This window comes from Aythya marila (genome assembly GCF_965140915.1).
Source record: "Aythya marila genome assembly, chromosome: 1".
Classification (NCBI taxonomy): Eukaryota; Metazoa; Chordata; class Aves; order Anseriformes; family Anatidae; genus Aythya; species Aythya marila.
The window spans coordinates 174,447,503-174,460,665 of NC_139042.1; the positions used below are offsets into that span (position 1 = coordinate 174,447,503).

Below are 13,163 nucleotides of genomic sequence, written 5' to 3' on the forward strand. Positions count from 1 at the left end.
TGTATCTGGTATCTGAGATGTCAGCTTAAGAAATGCTTATTAAAAACAAAGCACTTACACAATGTTTCTTTCATGATAACACCTCCCTTTCTAGCAGTTTCAAGTTGTGAGATGGAGTTTACATTTGGATCAGGATACTTAACAGGCATTGTTGAGACTCTTAGTCAGGAATTTGTCATTAGTAAGTCATTTATGTTTGTAATTTCTTGTTGACTTCCTATTACAATGAGTTGTTTAACTATACCTTAGATATGTTAAAAAATATTCACCTATATCATTAACACAGAACCCCATTGTCCACATTAAAAGGAACATAAAACTTCTTAAAACAGAATTGTTATCTTATATTGCAATTTTTGGTAATGTTTTCCTACTTTTTATGATACTGATAAAACTGACTGTGTTTTATAGTGCTAAAATGGGAGAGGTGGCAGTGATTGTGTGATTTCTTTCAGGTAGCTCTCCTTTATGCTTGATATATCACACTAGCATGTTTGTGTCTTTCTGTTTGGAAAGTATTCATAATGAGAGGCATCCATATGGAAGAGGGGCTTGTAGTAAACCATGGGCAGCTGATGGTCAGGAAGGGAGCCTGCTGCAAAACCGGCAAAGAGCTTGGCAGGTCAGCACCCACTGCAGATGCAACATCACCATGAATTGGCTGAATTGCTCCTATAAATGCAGCACCACACAAAAGCACCTGACGTGCCTCCAGATCTGGCTTGGATCTGGAAGCAATTGGGTTGCTTTTATGTTCCACAGACTCTGATAAAGATCCTACAGAAGCTCAGTGGGTGCATGTGGGGCCAGCTCCTACTTCTCCACCCCATGAACTTTTCAGTGAACTTTTACCAGTTCCTCGTCCTATCTGGTCCAGGCAGCCGATGTGATTCACAAGGACACTCAGGGCTGGGACACCCAAGCACCAGGTGATTCAGCACAGGGTGTGCATGTCCATATGTCCACATGTCAGGGTGATTCCCTGTACCCAGGGCTGCCCACAGCAGTGACCCCTCACAGTCTATGGCATGGAGTAACAATATTCAGTGACATATCATGGCTCTGGTCAAGCTGCTGCAAGCCCCACCTGGGCTGGCTCCATAGAAGTCACTCAAGGACTTTCCTGTACACACACAAGCTGGATTTCAACATTTCCGTTGAGCAGAAGATCCCTAATACCCACACTGTAAATAGCTGGCTATACATGCTCCAGACAGAAAGGCTACTTGACTTCAAATAATTTGAAAAGACCCAGAAACAGAAATTTTGATTTAGGACTTGGGCCTTCTGCCACTTGCCTTTGGCATGGGCTTTGGTTTGTTCTGTAGACATCAACTGGACCTGAAGAATCAAGACAATTTTGAAAAAAACATGCTTCAGAAGTGGTAAGACTGTAAAATAGCTCTTGATAGCAGTTTCCGTGGCGTGCACTCAACATTGTCTCATTGATCACATATCTAAGTTGTGATAGTTAAAAACATTTATTTGGAAGACCTATAATTTGCTTACAATAAGCACAATACCAGCTTATATGATAACCTTATGTAACAAAACAACTAATTTTTGATTCAGGCTCAAGTACAGGCTGTGAAAACCTTGATCTGAATCAACCCAGCCTGCAGACAGAACTTCCAGTTTGCAGAGCCCTGCTCTTTTCTGGTTTTGCAGCATGTGTGTTTTATTGCTATTTCAAATGCTTTTAGTTAAATACTGAGAACACTGAGAGACTTTTCTTCCCTCTGGCACATTACACATAGTGGTTAAGTCTGCTAAGAATGTATACATGCTGTGATCAATCAAAATAAGTGGCAGAAGAAGGGGTGAGCATGCAAAATAACATACACAAAACATTCATGACCAGTTATACTAATTAATTTATTTCATGAATTAGAATAAGAAGCAAGACACACACACACACACAAAAAAAAAAAAAAAAAAAAAAAATAGCCTGAAGAACAAGTGATTAGTTACAATCCTGTTTTCTAGAGTTAAACATTTATGTAAGAAGAAGGTGATCAGAACTCCAGTTCAGCAACCACTCTTGTAGGAGACCACAGTTCCCTGAGATAATTAAAAATAAGTTGTTATTTTATTTGGGGGATTGAAAAAGAATGCCAGGTGCAACAAGGGTCCAGTCATGTTCATCAGTGTATGTGTGTCTCTCATCTTGGTGCTTAATTACCTGGCACAGATCTGGAAGATGTCTCAGCACTTCATCTGGGGACCCAACAGAGCTAGGTGTAGGAGACTGCTACCCAGACCAGCTCACTCCCAGCAATGTACAGCTTGGGCATATACTGACTTCTTGTGGTCTTTAACTGCTAACAGCATAAGAGCTTGTCCATGACATAGATGAATATTAGCCCCGTTCCAGGAGAATGGCAAGGCATGGCCTTCGATTGAGAGGGAGCTGGGGGCTAAGATGAGACCAGAACAGAGATTTCCTATTCCAGAAACATTTTCAGCTCTGAGAACAGCTCTGGACTTGACCTGTCACGTTGTCATTCTTTCTTCTCAATTTGGTTTTACATCACTGCTTGAGTCTATTCTAAAATTCCAATGACAGAAGAATTAAAATAATCTACTGGATTTTCATATCCTATATGTCTTTGGGTAGAAGGAAAGTTAATGAAAGTACCAGACACGTCTTATTCAGCAAAGTGACTGCTGAAAATGACTACATCATAAAGGCCCATGCCAGGGTTTGTAAACCACATTGGAAATAAGTAGCAGTAGATCCACTTAGGATGTGTTTCTTCAGCATGCTTGGTCACTATCCCAGACCATTACCTCTCCATGAGACAGAGAAATTTGTCTTGACAGTCCTCCTACAAGTATACCTATCAGTAAGTAATAAAACTTTTTAATTTAAGGATTGCAGCACTGACTCAATGGAAACCACAGACCCATTTGGTTTGACTCATAAGTAGTGCCAGAGTGCAGGAAGGAACAGAGGACAACTCGGTAAGAAACTGGAAGTCCAATTTATCTCTGCTGATCAAATATAGCTTGTCTCTAGAAGAGACAGGGTTGCCTCATGAGTTCATGGGGAACTGCTAAAAAGCCCAGTAATAAGCGTGGGTATTTTCAGTATTTTTTTTACACACAAATGAGTAGGCCAGGAACACCATAGGCTGCCTGGTAAAATATTACTTTTTTTTTTTTTTTCAGTGGCGGTAAAGAGCATGAAATCTCAAGGCCAAATTTGTCAATAAAACTTTCTTCTGCATTCAGTGCAGTGATTTATTGCCTTCTTATGCAACATATTTCCCTTAATCCTGGTTCATGTGCCGTACATGACAGGCATACGCTTTGTTGGGTAAAAAACTCTCTGGGTGGCTGGGCCCAAAGACATGTGGTGAATGAAGTTAAATACAGATGGAGGCTGGTCACTACTGGTGTCCCTAGGTCTCAGTACTGGGGCCAGTTGTCTTCAATATCATCATCAGTGACCTGAATGAGGGTATTGAGTGCACCCTCAGTAAGTTCATAGATGACACCAAAGTAGGCACAAGTATTGCTCACAGTTAGGAGGGCTCTGCAGAAGGATCTGCACAGTCTGAACTGATGGGCTGAGGCCAACTGTGTGCAGTTCAACATGGCTAAGTGTCGGGTCCTGCTCCTGGGGCACAACAACCCCATGAAACACTAGAGGCTGGGGGAAGAGTGACTGGAAAGCTGCCTGAAAGAAATGGATCTGGAGATATTGGTTGATAGCCAGCTGAATGTGAGCAAAGAAAGCCAGCAAGTGTTCCCAACTGGCCAAGAAGGCCAACAGCATCCTGGCTTGTATCAGACATAATGTGGCCAGCAGGACCAGGCAAGTGATTGTCCTCCTGTACTCAGCTCTGGTGAGGCCACACCTTGAGTACTGTGTTCAGCTTTGGGCCCCTCACTATAAGAAGGACATCAAGGCTCTGGAGCATGTCCAAAGAAGTGCTATGAAGTTGGTGAAAGGCATAGAACACAAGTCCTTTGAGGAGTGGCTGAGGGAGGGGGTTTAGGGGAGGCCTTAATCACTCTCTGCCATCACTTCAAAGGAGGTAGTAGTGGGGTGGGGGGTCACTCTCTTCTCCCAAGCAACAAGGGATAGGACAAGAGGAAATAGTGTCAATTGAGCCTTTTGATGTTAGTTTAGATACTGGGGAAAAAACTTCCAATGAGTGAGTTGTGAAGCATTGAAACAGGCTGCTCAGAGAAGTAGTTGAGTCACCATCCCTGGAAGTATTCAAAAGATGTGTAGATGTGGTGCTTAGGGATATGGTTTAGTGGTAGACTTGGTGGTGCAAGGTTAATGGTTGGACCTGATGATCTCAAATGTCTTTTCCAACTTAAATGATTCTATGATTCTGTATTTTAGTTTTAATGAGGATTTAAGTAAATAGATCTGGAATTCTCAATTCACATGGTATTAAAAGCACCTCTTCATCTTTTGCAAATAAGGTTTTTAAGATAGTTTGTGTTCCAATTATAGGTCATCTTGTAATGTCCAAATCCAAATCTGAAGTCTGCTGATAGTTTTCAAATAGTTGATCATAATGGTCACATCCTAGATTTGAAAAAGTTCACAGAAAACCTATTACCATCACAAAAGTAATTAGAGCATTCTTCACATCTCTATGTTTGGTAGCAATATTTTTGGTGGAAACAGTTTCCTGGACAACACATAAATACGAATTGTACTTGTATCTTTGCTTTGAGCTCAGATCACTGCATGTTACCAGCACAACAGTTTACAGCTGTTATCCATCCCGGTGTGGTCAAAACAATTCTAATAGAATCTATGCTGAGAATAACATTGATTACCAGTAAATAACCAAGTTATTTTTATTTTGGTGCTAAATAAGGAAATTATAGCACATTTAGTATTTCAGACTGAGCAGGCAAAGTAGCTAAATTTGGATCCAAAACAGGATCCAAAGAGACTTACGTTAACATCATCAACTTTTGGTATTTCAATGTGATAATGAAACAATCCTCGTTTCCAATAGATTTGGGTCAGGTTGATTGTTTCATTTTTTACATGTCATGTAGATTTGAATCTATCAGCATAAATATACAGCTTATAAGACTACTTACCTCTTACATGGTCAATCATATATTCTTTGGTCTTTTTCTTATATTAATTCATTATATATTATTAAGCCTTGTAAAGAAATAATTTGTAATCGAATTAGCAGAATAGAAAGAGTGTAAAATAAATAAATAAATAAATAAATAAAAACACTTGGAAAGTGTCCATTTTAATATGCTAATTCTGCCAAATGAGCTGATAATAAGATTTAACTGGATTTGAAAGTTAAGAGAGACTTGGCTCAGAGGAACATGAAGGTTAGCTCCATGCAGTCATTTAGCTGTTTAAAGAGAGCCAGTATTTGAAATTTTGTCTGTACTTTTGTGATAAAACCGTTCTCTAATTTTCATCTGTGGGTAAAAGGGAATAAAAATTAAAACTTAAACAAAAATAGCCTGATGGTTAATTTACATTAGCTTTGGATGCTGAAATTGAGCCACACATTCCCAAGGTTTATTAGCTCAGAAGCTTATGTATTAGGGCCTTCCAGAAAAATGATATGATGACCTACAAGCAATGAGAGTGTATTCAGACTGTTCAACTTCAAATCCTTTTATTTTATGCTGCAGTGTGTGGACAGAGGGACACAGCAAAATTAAATCAAAGGGGTCAGGGAGAACTGCCTTGTTGCCTCTTTCACTGATTTTGCAGTAACTGCTTCTACCTGTATTAACTGCAAAATAGATTGCACAAATGGTTGAAAATGGAAGTGACTGCCCATAAAAAAAGATGTAACTAAGAAAAGCAGGCAAACAAAACCCTGATACAATCAGTAGCTTTCTCAGGCCATCACGTTTGTCTGCTTGATGGATGATCAAGCCTTGTTTGCAGCTTCTAATGCCTGTTTCATATTTATCGTTCATAAATCAGAATGTCTTGGCAAATTCAAATGCATCTGTGATTCTTTTGAGACAGATGAAGAAAATTGGTTTTTGTGTTTGTTTGTTTAGAACCACCTTATTATAAGACACTGTATACGTATATATCTTAGTATATATGTCTCGCTGTTTTTCTATGATTGCCTCTTTATATGCCTGCATTTTTTCTCTATACCTGTGACACCTGTGTTAAGCATTTCTATAATAAACTTCAAATCAATGTATTAAAACAAAGATCTCTAGGCCCAGTACATCCAGACATATAACTTAGATGAACTGAAAATTTTTATTAAGTTTGGGGATAGAGATTTTGGGAAGCCATTTAGTCATTGCTTTTGCTGTCCAGATGCTCCTTAAAGTGAGATTTTGTCTGACTTTGGGGTATTTTTTTTTTAACAGCCTGAGCCAGTTAAATGGGTCTGGAAATTCATATTTGCTTTGGAGTCTTCCGAGGGCAATTAGCTGGAAGGAGGCCTCCAACAGAGGTTGGGTGCTGTTCCACAAAAATTTCATGCTCCTCACATTGTGAAAGAAAACTTATACTTCCTTTAACAGTCAAAATCTAGTTAGGATAGCAAGAATCAGCTCTCTGTCTTGAAACTATGGGTAAGTTGCTGTAATTTCTTTGTAAGGCTTTAGTATCTTACAGAAGGAGGACTAGGTTTTCTGCCTTTCATTTTCTCCTGACCTTCCTTGGCTCTAATTAGAGCAATGGTTTAAGTAGGTATCACCGAGCAGAAACATCTCCTCCTAATGTGAATGACAATTCAATAGATCTGGATGTCAAGGTCAGAGAAGAAAGAGTTAGCAGTCCTGGGAGCTGCTGAATAGTTGGCTTCTGTCACATTTCAGGTGCTACATAATGTTCCTGCCCAGTTCCACAGGTGAGCCAGGTGTGCACAGAAGGAAAAGAAACCTGAACTACAGCAGTCAACAGCCTGAGGTGTGGAAAGGAGCCCATGCAGCAGCTGTGGTATCTCTCCAGGAGGCTTGCAGAGCCCTGATACTTTCTTCAAGCCCCATGTCCTGACATAGCCCAGCCCAGGGATTGCAGCTACTGCATGGCCTGAGTCCCACAGAGCAAAGATGAGCAAGCTTAGCACCTTACCTCCCATTCCTCCAACCAGCTGACTGGATCCAAAGCCAAGCAGGTCATGGGGAACATATATCTATCCTCAATTCAAGGATAAGGTTTTGCTGCTCACCTGTTTGCCAGCAATTCAGGCCCATATTCCCTGGTGTGAGCTGGAGTGGGGGATGTGAACCAGGTGTTTCCTTCTCCCAGCTGTGGCAAAGAGGATGCAAACTCCTGTGAGAGAGGAAGAAGGTGGCCAATGGGGCAGTAACATTGTAAAATTCTTCTGCTAGGCCTGCCAGAAACATAAATACTGCTTTATAACTATTTTTTCCGGCTCCAGAAAATATATCCAGCAGCCAAGATTGTAGGCATGTACCAGACATGACCTTGATCCCAAGTGTCACTGCAGCACAGACCTCCTTAACGTTTTCTTGGGTGAGACATGGCTACGCTTCTGGATAGGACATATTACCCAGACACTATGGGACAAAAGACAGGACAGGGCCAAAGGAGTGAGCAAAAAGCCTCTCTGTTTCCTTTGAGCTTCTAGCCCAGAGAAGGTGCAAGGTCAATGTATTTCTCACCTTCCTGTAATATGTACTGAATTTAAAAAAAGAAAGGCCACAGAAAGGTGACTTACAAATAGAGTCTAATAATCAACATTTTGGGCATAGACAAATTTTGCAATTACAGTAAACCTTAAATCCAGTTAATGTATTTGCCGCTCAAGATGGACCATGTTCAGTTGTAGACAGAGGTAGAAAATGTTCTATGCATAAGTCTAACATGACTAGGAACTCTATCTGATTGACTGTGCTGACCTACTTTTCATGAGCACCTGATCTCATATAGCCATGCTGGCTGTCTCAAAACTGATAGTACAACACGTGAACATGTCTTCCTGGCCAATTTAGAGTGGTGAACTAAAGCTTTTTTTTTTTTTTTTTTTTTTTGGCTCTAGTGTTTTCTTCTTTGTGTTTTACTTGAATTCATTACAGTCATAGAGTGATTTTTCCTTCATTTTTAGTATCTGGTATTGGTCAGATTTGCTAGCTTAGTACTTGCTGAACGTAAAAAAACCTTCAGCATGAAACATTAAAATAATGTTGTAACTCTTTCAGCCTGAAATTGTAGCTAGATTAGTATCACTGCCAATAATTTACAAAATGCACATACTTGTTCACTATACTATAAAACCACTTCCTCTCTCAATTAAGCCTTTTTAATATTATTTGATGGATACTGAAATTGCTGTCACTTATTTACATCTTCTTACAAAATAGGCTTTGGTATTCTACAGATCTTCATATAAAAGATGAAACTGAATTTGACATTTTTCTTTCCATTTTTCATTTCCTCCTTCTAATAGGTTATTTCTGTATGTTTCTTCCTCACTGAAACACAGCCCTATCCCTCTTTTTTTTTTACGAGCAGCATGCAACGTGTTACATGCGCTAATGAATTGGCATTTATAAAGCAGAATGTATACCGTATCTAAGACGACTGCTGTGAAAATGCCTGAGTTGCTGCACTCTCTAAATAGAGCACAATTATGGCATATGGTTGGAGTGCTTTTATCTGTACTGCCACTGCTGGAAATTTAACTGTGTATGTGACCTGAATATTTAGAGCTCAATGGAAAATTCCATAAATGCAGTGTAGCTTCAGAGCTCCTAGCAGCTGTTACAAGTATTATAACCATTATACACTATTGCCAAATGATACATATGAAGACCCTCTTCCATCTTGGATGTATTCTGTCATTTGTATTGATGCAGTATTTTAAAGTCTCTTTGAAAAAATGTAGAGACTCTAGGCTAGCATAATAATTCCGTGTTAGTTTTTCCTGTCTGTGTTACTCACACTTGTTCCTGTCTGTATGCAGTTAATGTTCAAACCTGAAAACGCAGGAAGAAACTATATCATATGTAGACCACACTTACTGCGTGCTTTTTGTTTGCTCAGTTTGATATACATGCTAAAAGTCACTACCTGGCTGAGCAAACACAGAAAGAGAGGGAGCAGCTCTTCACATGCTAAGATTTCTTATAGTGGGATGGAGCATAGGTGCAATATTTCCATGGATGCTTCACAGAATCACACAGAATCACAGAATGGCTTCCTTTCACTCTAGCTTGCTACGGCAGTACACTAAAACCTCAGAGCACTGTTGAATTGTGAACTGCAGAAACACAAAGTATGAGACTTTATAAGGGCAAAAGAGAGAGCTTGCAAAGCATTATGTTTGAAAGAGCACAGTAATTTAACCACAGTTACACATGGTGCAGGCTACTTTCCTAACCACTGATTCTTCCTGCTTCCTACTTACAGTCCAGCTCCTCTTGCTTTTATGCTGCTGAAACATGCTAAAAGACTCTTTAGGGAAGAGGGGTGAAAACATGGTTCACCTAGCTTCCATTCACAACCTGCTGCTATAGCACTGCATCAGCTGTATAAAGGGACAGGAAAGGAAACGGGGTGTTAGTTGGCATCCAGCTGGGTGTCCGTGAGTGCCAGGCCCAACCTCAGTAACATAAAGGTATCAAAGTTCAGGCAGAAGTAATGGCAGCTTACGTGTATAAAACCAAATTGAGTGGCAAAGTAATTCCTCTGTGGGGGGATCTGCAAAGGTTACAAATCCCATCCCTTAGCCCCCAGCTGGGCAGGAGCACCACTGTCCATATCAGTCCTGACTGTCTTTGTCTACCCCATTTTCCTGGTCTTCCTTCACTATCTCTTGAGGCAACTTGTTCCAGCACTTCCCTGTACTTGCTCTTACAAAATGTTTTTTTACACCTAATGTCTATCCTGAATCTTTCCTGATGCAGTGTAATACCTATCACTACTTGTCATAAAGCAGCAGAAACAGGACAGATTTTTCCCTTCCTTACTGCAGTACTGCATGTTGCTCCTCACTGTAACCCCTTGTTAGTATTGGTAAGAATCACTTCCTCAGTCTATGCAATGGCAAGATTGGATGTGAGGCTCTGTTTGTAAAGATGGGAGACAGAGAAAGAAAGAAGAACTAACCACCTGTCTAAATCAGGGTAATGGCAATCTACCCTTATGAATTGCACAGCAGTCAGTATACTGGGATAAGTAGAAGTAGAGCTGCAATTAATACTCATTCCTATGGGAATGCTGCAACTAGTGTATTTCCACAAGGAAACAGTCCTTAAACACTACTGAGCATCAGGAACATATTTATGGGAAACCTTTCTGAGGCTCAGTCTTAGTGAGGGTATTTGTGCAGGCCAGATATGTTACATGCACCTGCAACTGAACTTGTAGGAAGATCCTTCTCAATCAAATCCCATTAAAATAATAAGAGTTTAAGACAAATTTATGTTTAAAATAGATGATGAAAATTGTATTATTTATTGGTTTACAATTTATTACCATGGCCATTTCAGATTGCAATGTGTTTGCATCAGATTGTCATAACATTGAAGCCTCAGCTTTATTTTCTTCATCCCTAGCTTCTTTTTGGTAATGAAAGGAATCAGAACAGGTTAATGTCATTGACCATCTCTGTTGTTACAATAATTTGCATTTTCTCCAGCTCTAAACCAAATTCTCTAATTGACCACAAATGTCAAGTCCCATTTCAAGGATCAGAGTTGAGACAAAGGCAGCACTCAGAGCACACCATCCCTCTACTCCCATGTCAATAATGCAGTCATGTCTGAGCACCTTGACGAAATGCGGTGATTCAGCCAAAGGTGAAGTTGACCTCCAGAATTCACATTAGCAGAAGATAGACATTTTCTGAGTCCTAAATGAGAAAAAGATGTTTGAGGATATGGCAAGGAATGTTTAACCTAAACAATCTGGGGAAAAATATATATATATTTGGTTTTTAATATAGCAAAGATTCTCTAGCACAGAAGACCAAAAATATCCCTGAACCCCTAGGTCTGATCTGTAATTTCTGTCATATTATCAGTAGCCTTCTCAGTTCTGTGATTTATATAGTCATTAAAGTAAAACAACTTGTACCACTTGCTGAAGCTGCATATAATTAAAATGTAATGGAAATACCTTCATGCAGCAATGTACTTATTGCCATCCCCCCTTCAAGAAAGGACAGTGTGTTCATGTACCAATGGGATAAGCAATCACCAGCTGTACACAGAACAGGGATTGCGAGCAAGGCAAGGATTTGCTTCCTCCTGTTACTCACACCACCCCAGAGTGCAACAGAAAAGGAGCCCAAGTGCACTGTGGTTGTGCACACCCAGAGAAACCTTCAGTGACATAAGCAAAGATGGTAATTCCATGTCCACTGGATCCCTGGGCACATGGAAGCCTCTCAAGGAACACATGGGCGGCTGGAAATCTGTCCTGCCCTTCCTTGGTCTCAGGGTGCAGGGGACCTGGGCCTGAGAAGGAGATGTAATGCCAGCCCTAGCCTTGGGTTCTTGAAAATCTCAGTGGCATCTGAGACGTTATTTATACTCACTGAGATTGTAATTTAAAGGTACAGATCTCTTCTAATCCAAAACAATTAGTGTCATCTGTCATTTTCTTATTTCAAATTTGCAGTAGTAAAGTCACCTCTTATACAACTTAAATGAGTTTTCTAAATTTCAGTATTACTACTTTTACATAATAACATGTTTGAGGCTAACTCTATTTGTTAACTTAGTTCTTAAAAAAAAAAAAAAAAAGTTCAGTATTTTCCATGTCAGGCATATCATTGTCTTTTTATCACACTATTTTCAGTCTTTATACTCTCTTGAGAAATGTAACACAAATACTACTTTTTTTAGCACAAAGAATGTTAACATTCCCAGCTTTTTCCCCAAATTAATATTTTGGTTTTGTCTTGCTTATATGACCTAAAATTTTTCCAGTAGTGTAGCCTGCTTCCATCTATTCTCCTGAGGGAACCCTACTAACTCCAGCCAGAGTAACTGGACATCATCACAGAATCAAAGCTGGAGAGACTCCAGAAACCTGAACCTCAGCAGTGGCAGTGTTAAAATGTTATCAGTCTCCTTCAGGAGGTCTGGACCACTCTTTTGCCAATTCTCCCAATTTAGTTGGAAATCACTTAAAAACCCAGATCCAGAATTGATGGGACTGACAACGAAGCATTTTAGAAAGAAAAAAATGTATTATAGGATTAATGGTTATGGAGAAAAATTTGGAAAAATGAAACTATAATGGACTGTCATACCACAATACAGAAAAAAAAAAAATCCAAATATTATTGTGAAGTTTTTCTGATTTTAAAACAACCTGAAATTTTGCTCTTCTCTGACTCACGATATTTAACATAGGGGAAAAAAAATCCTAAAATTTGGAATGTTTTTGTGCTTAATTCCAATGCCTTTTAAAGGAAATGCAATTTATAGTTGTATTGGGATCAGAGCACATGGTGACTTCATTTGAGTGAAATTGGCTTTCATTTAAGAACAGAAATATAATGTTGTTGTGTGCCACGCTACTGGGACTAATCTGGGATTTCCACAGAACCCCTTGCTTGTCTTCTCCCTGATGTCTGTTGTAATTGTGACCTTACCACAGAGAAAATCATGTTACCTAAAACTATTATATCCCGCTTGATTGTTTGGGTGAGGTTTGAAGGGAGGATGAGTGACAAGAGCAGGAAGAGTCAAGGTACCTTGCAATGCAAAGTACATTACATATTGTTGATCCAACCCAGCCCAGCAGTGACTATGTGACCATGACAGGCATTTAATAGCCTACATGAAACAAGTCAGTGCCTCACACCTGTTGTTTCCTGCAGGTCCCAGTGACGCCAAGTGGTGACACAGGCCTGGGTGACTTGGAGCATTACCCAGGCTGGTGGCCAGGCTAGCAGCTGAGCCCCCTTGGACCAGTGGTGCTGGGCTTGACTCGGAGAGTGCAAGGAGGATGAAGCAACCATGTTCTTGCACTGTTTCCATAACCCCTCCAGCCTGCAGTGGCCTGCAGCCAGTTGGCCCAGCTGTGGATTAAGAGCCCAGCATTTTAGGGGACCCAGCAGAAATGCGTGACATAAAAGTGATTCCTGAACTAAGGAGCTTCCAGACAAAATATCTGCCCTGTACATTGAGAGCTTCATTCCTTAGGCCACCTACCTCGAGCTTTTTCCACACTTAAAATAATAAATGGTCATTTATAA

General features: G+C 40.0%; 1 protein-coding gene across 28 annotated transcripts in view; it reads right to left on the reverse strand.

Moving 5' to 3' along the window:
• LOC309879335 (uncharacterized protein) overlaps window positions 1-13,163 on the reverse strand; it is a 60,025-nt gene that overhangs the window by 9,738 nt on the left and 37,124 nt on the right. For 12 of the 28 annotated variants that reach the window (XR_014317697.1, XR_014317698.1, XR_014317699.1 and 9 more), the window contains 3 exons: window positions 12,837-12,986; window positions 10,724-10,805; window positions 7,158-7,322 (listed from right to left, as the gene is read on the reverse strand). Coding sequence is in view for 7 of the 28 variants with exons in the window: in XM_082762924.1 (XP_082619050.1) it covers window positions 7,158-7,322; window positions 10,724-10,805; window positions 12,837-12,986 (397 nt within the window). In the remaining 21 variants the exon portion in view is untranslated. Of the gene's footprint in view, window positions 1-1,988; window positions 4,550-7,157; window positions 7,323-7,775; window positions 10,806-12,769; window positions 12,987-13,163 lie in introns of those variants that run through there. The other 16 variants (XR_014317712.1, XR_014317714.1, XR_014317715.1 and 13 more) reach the window with 9 other exon arrangements.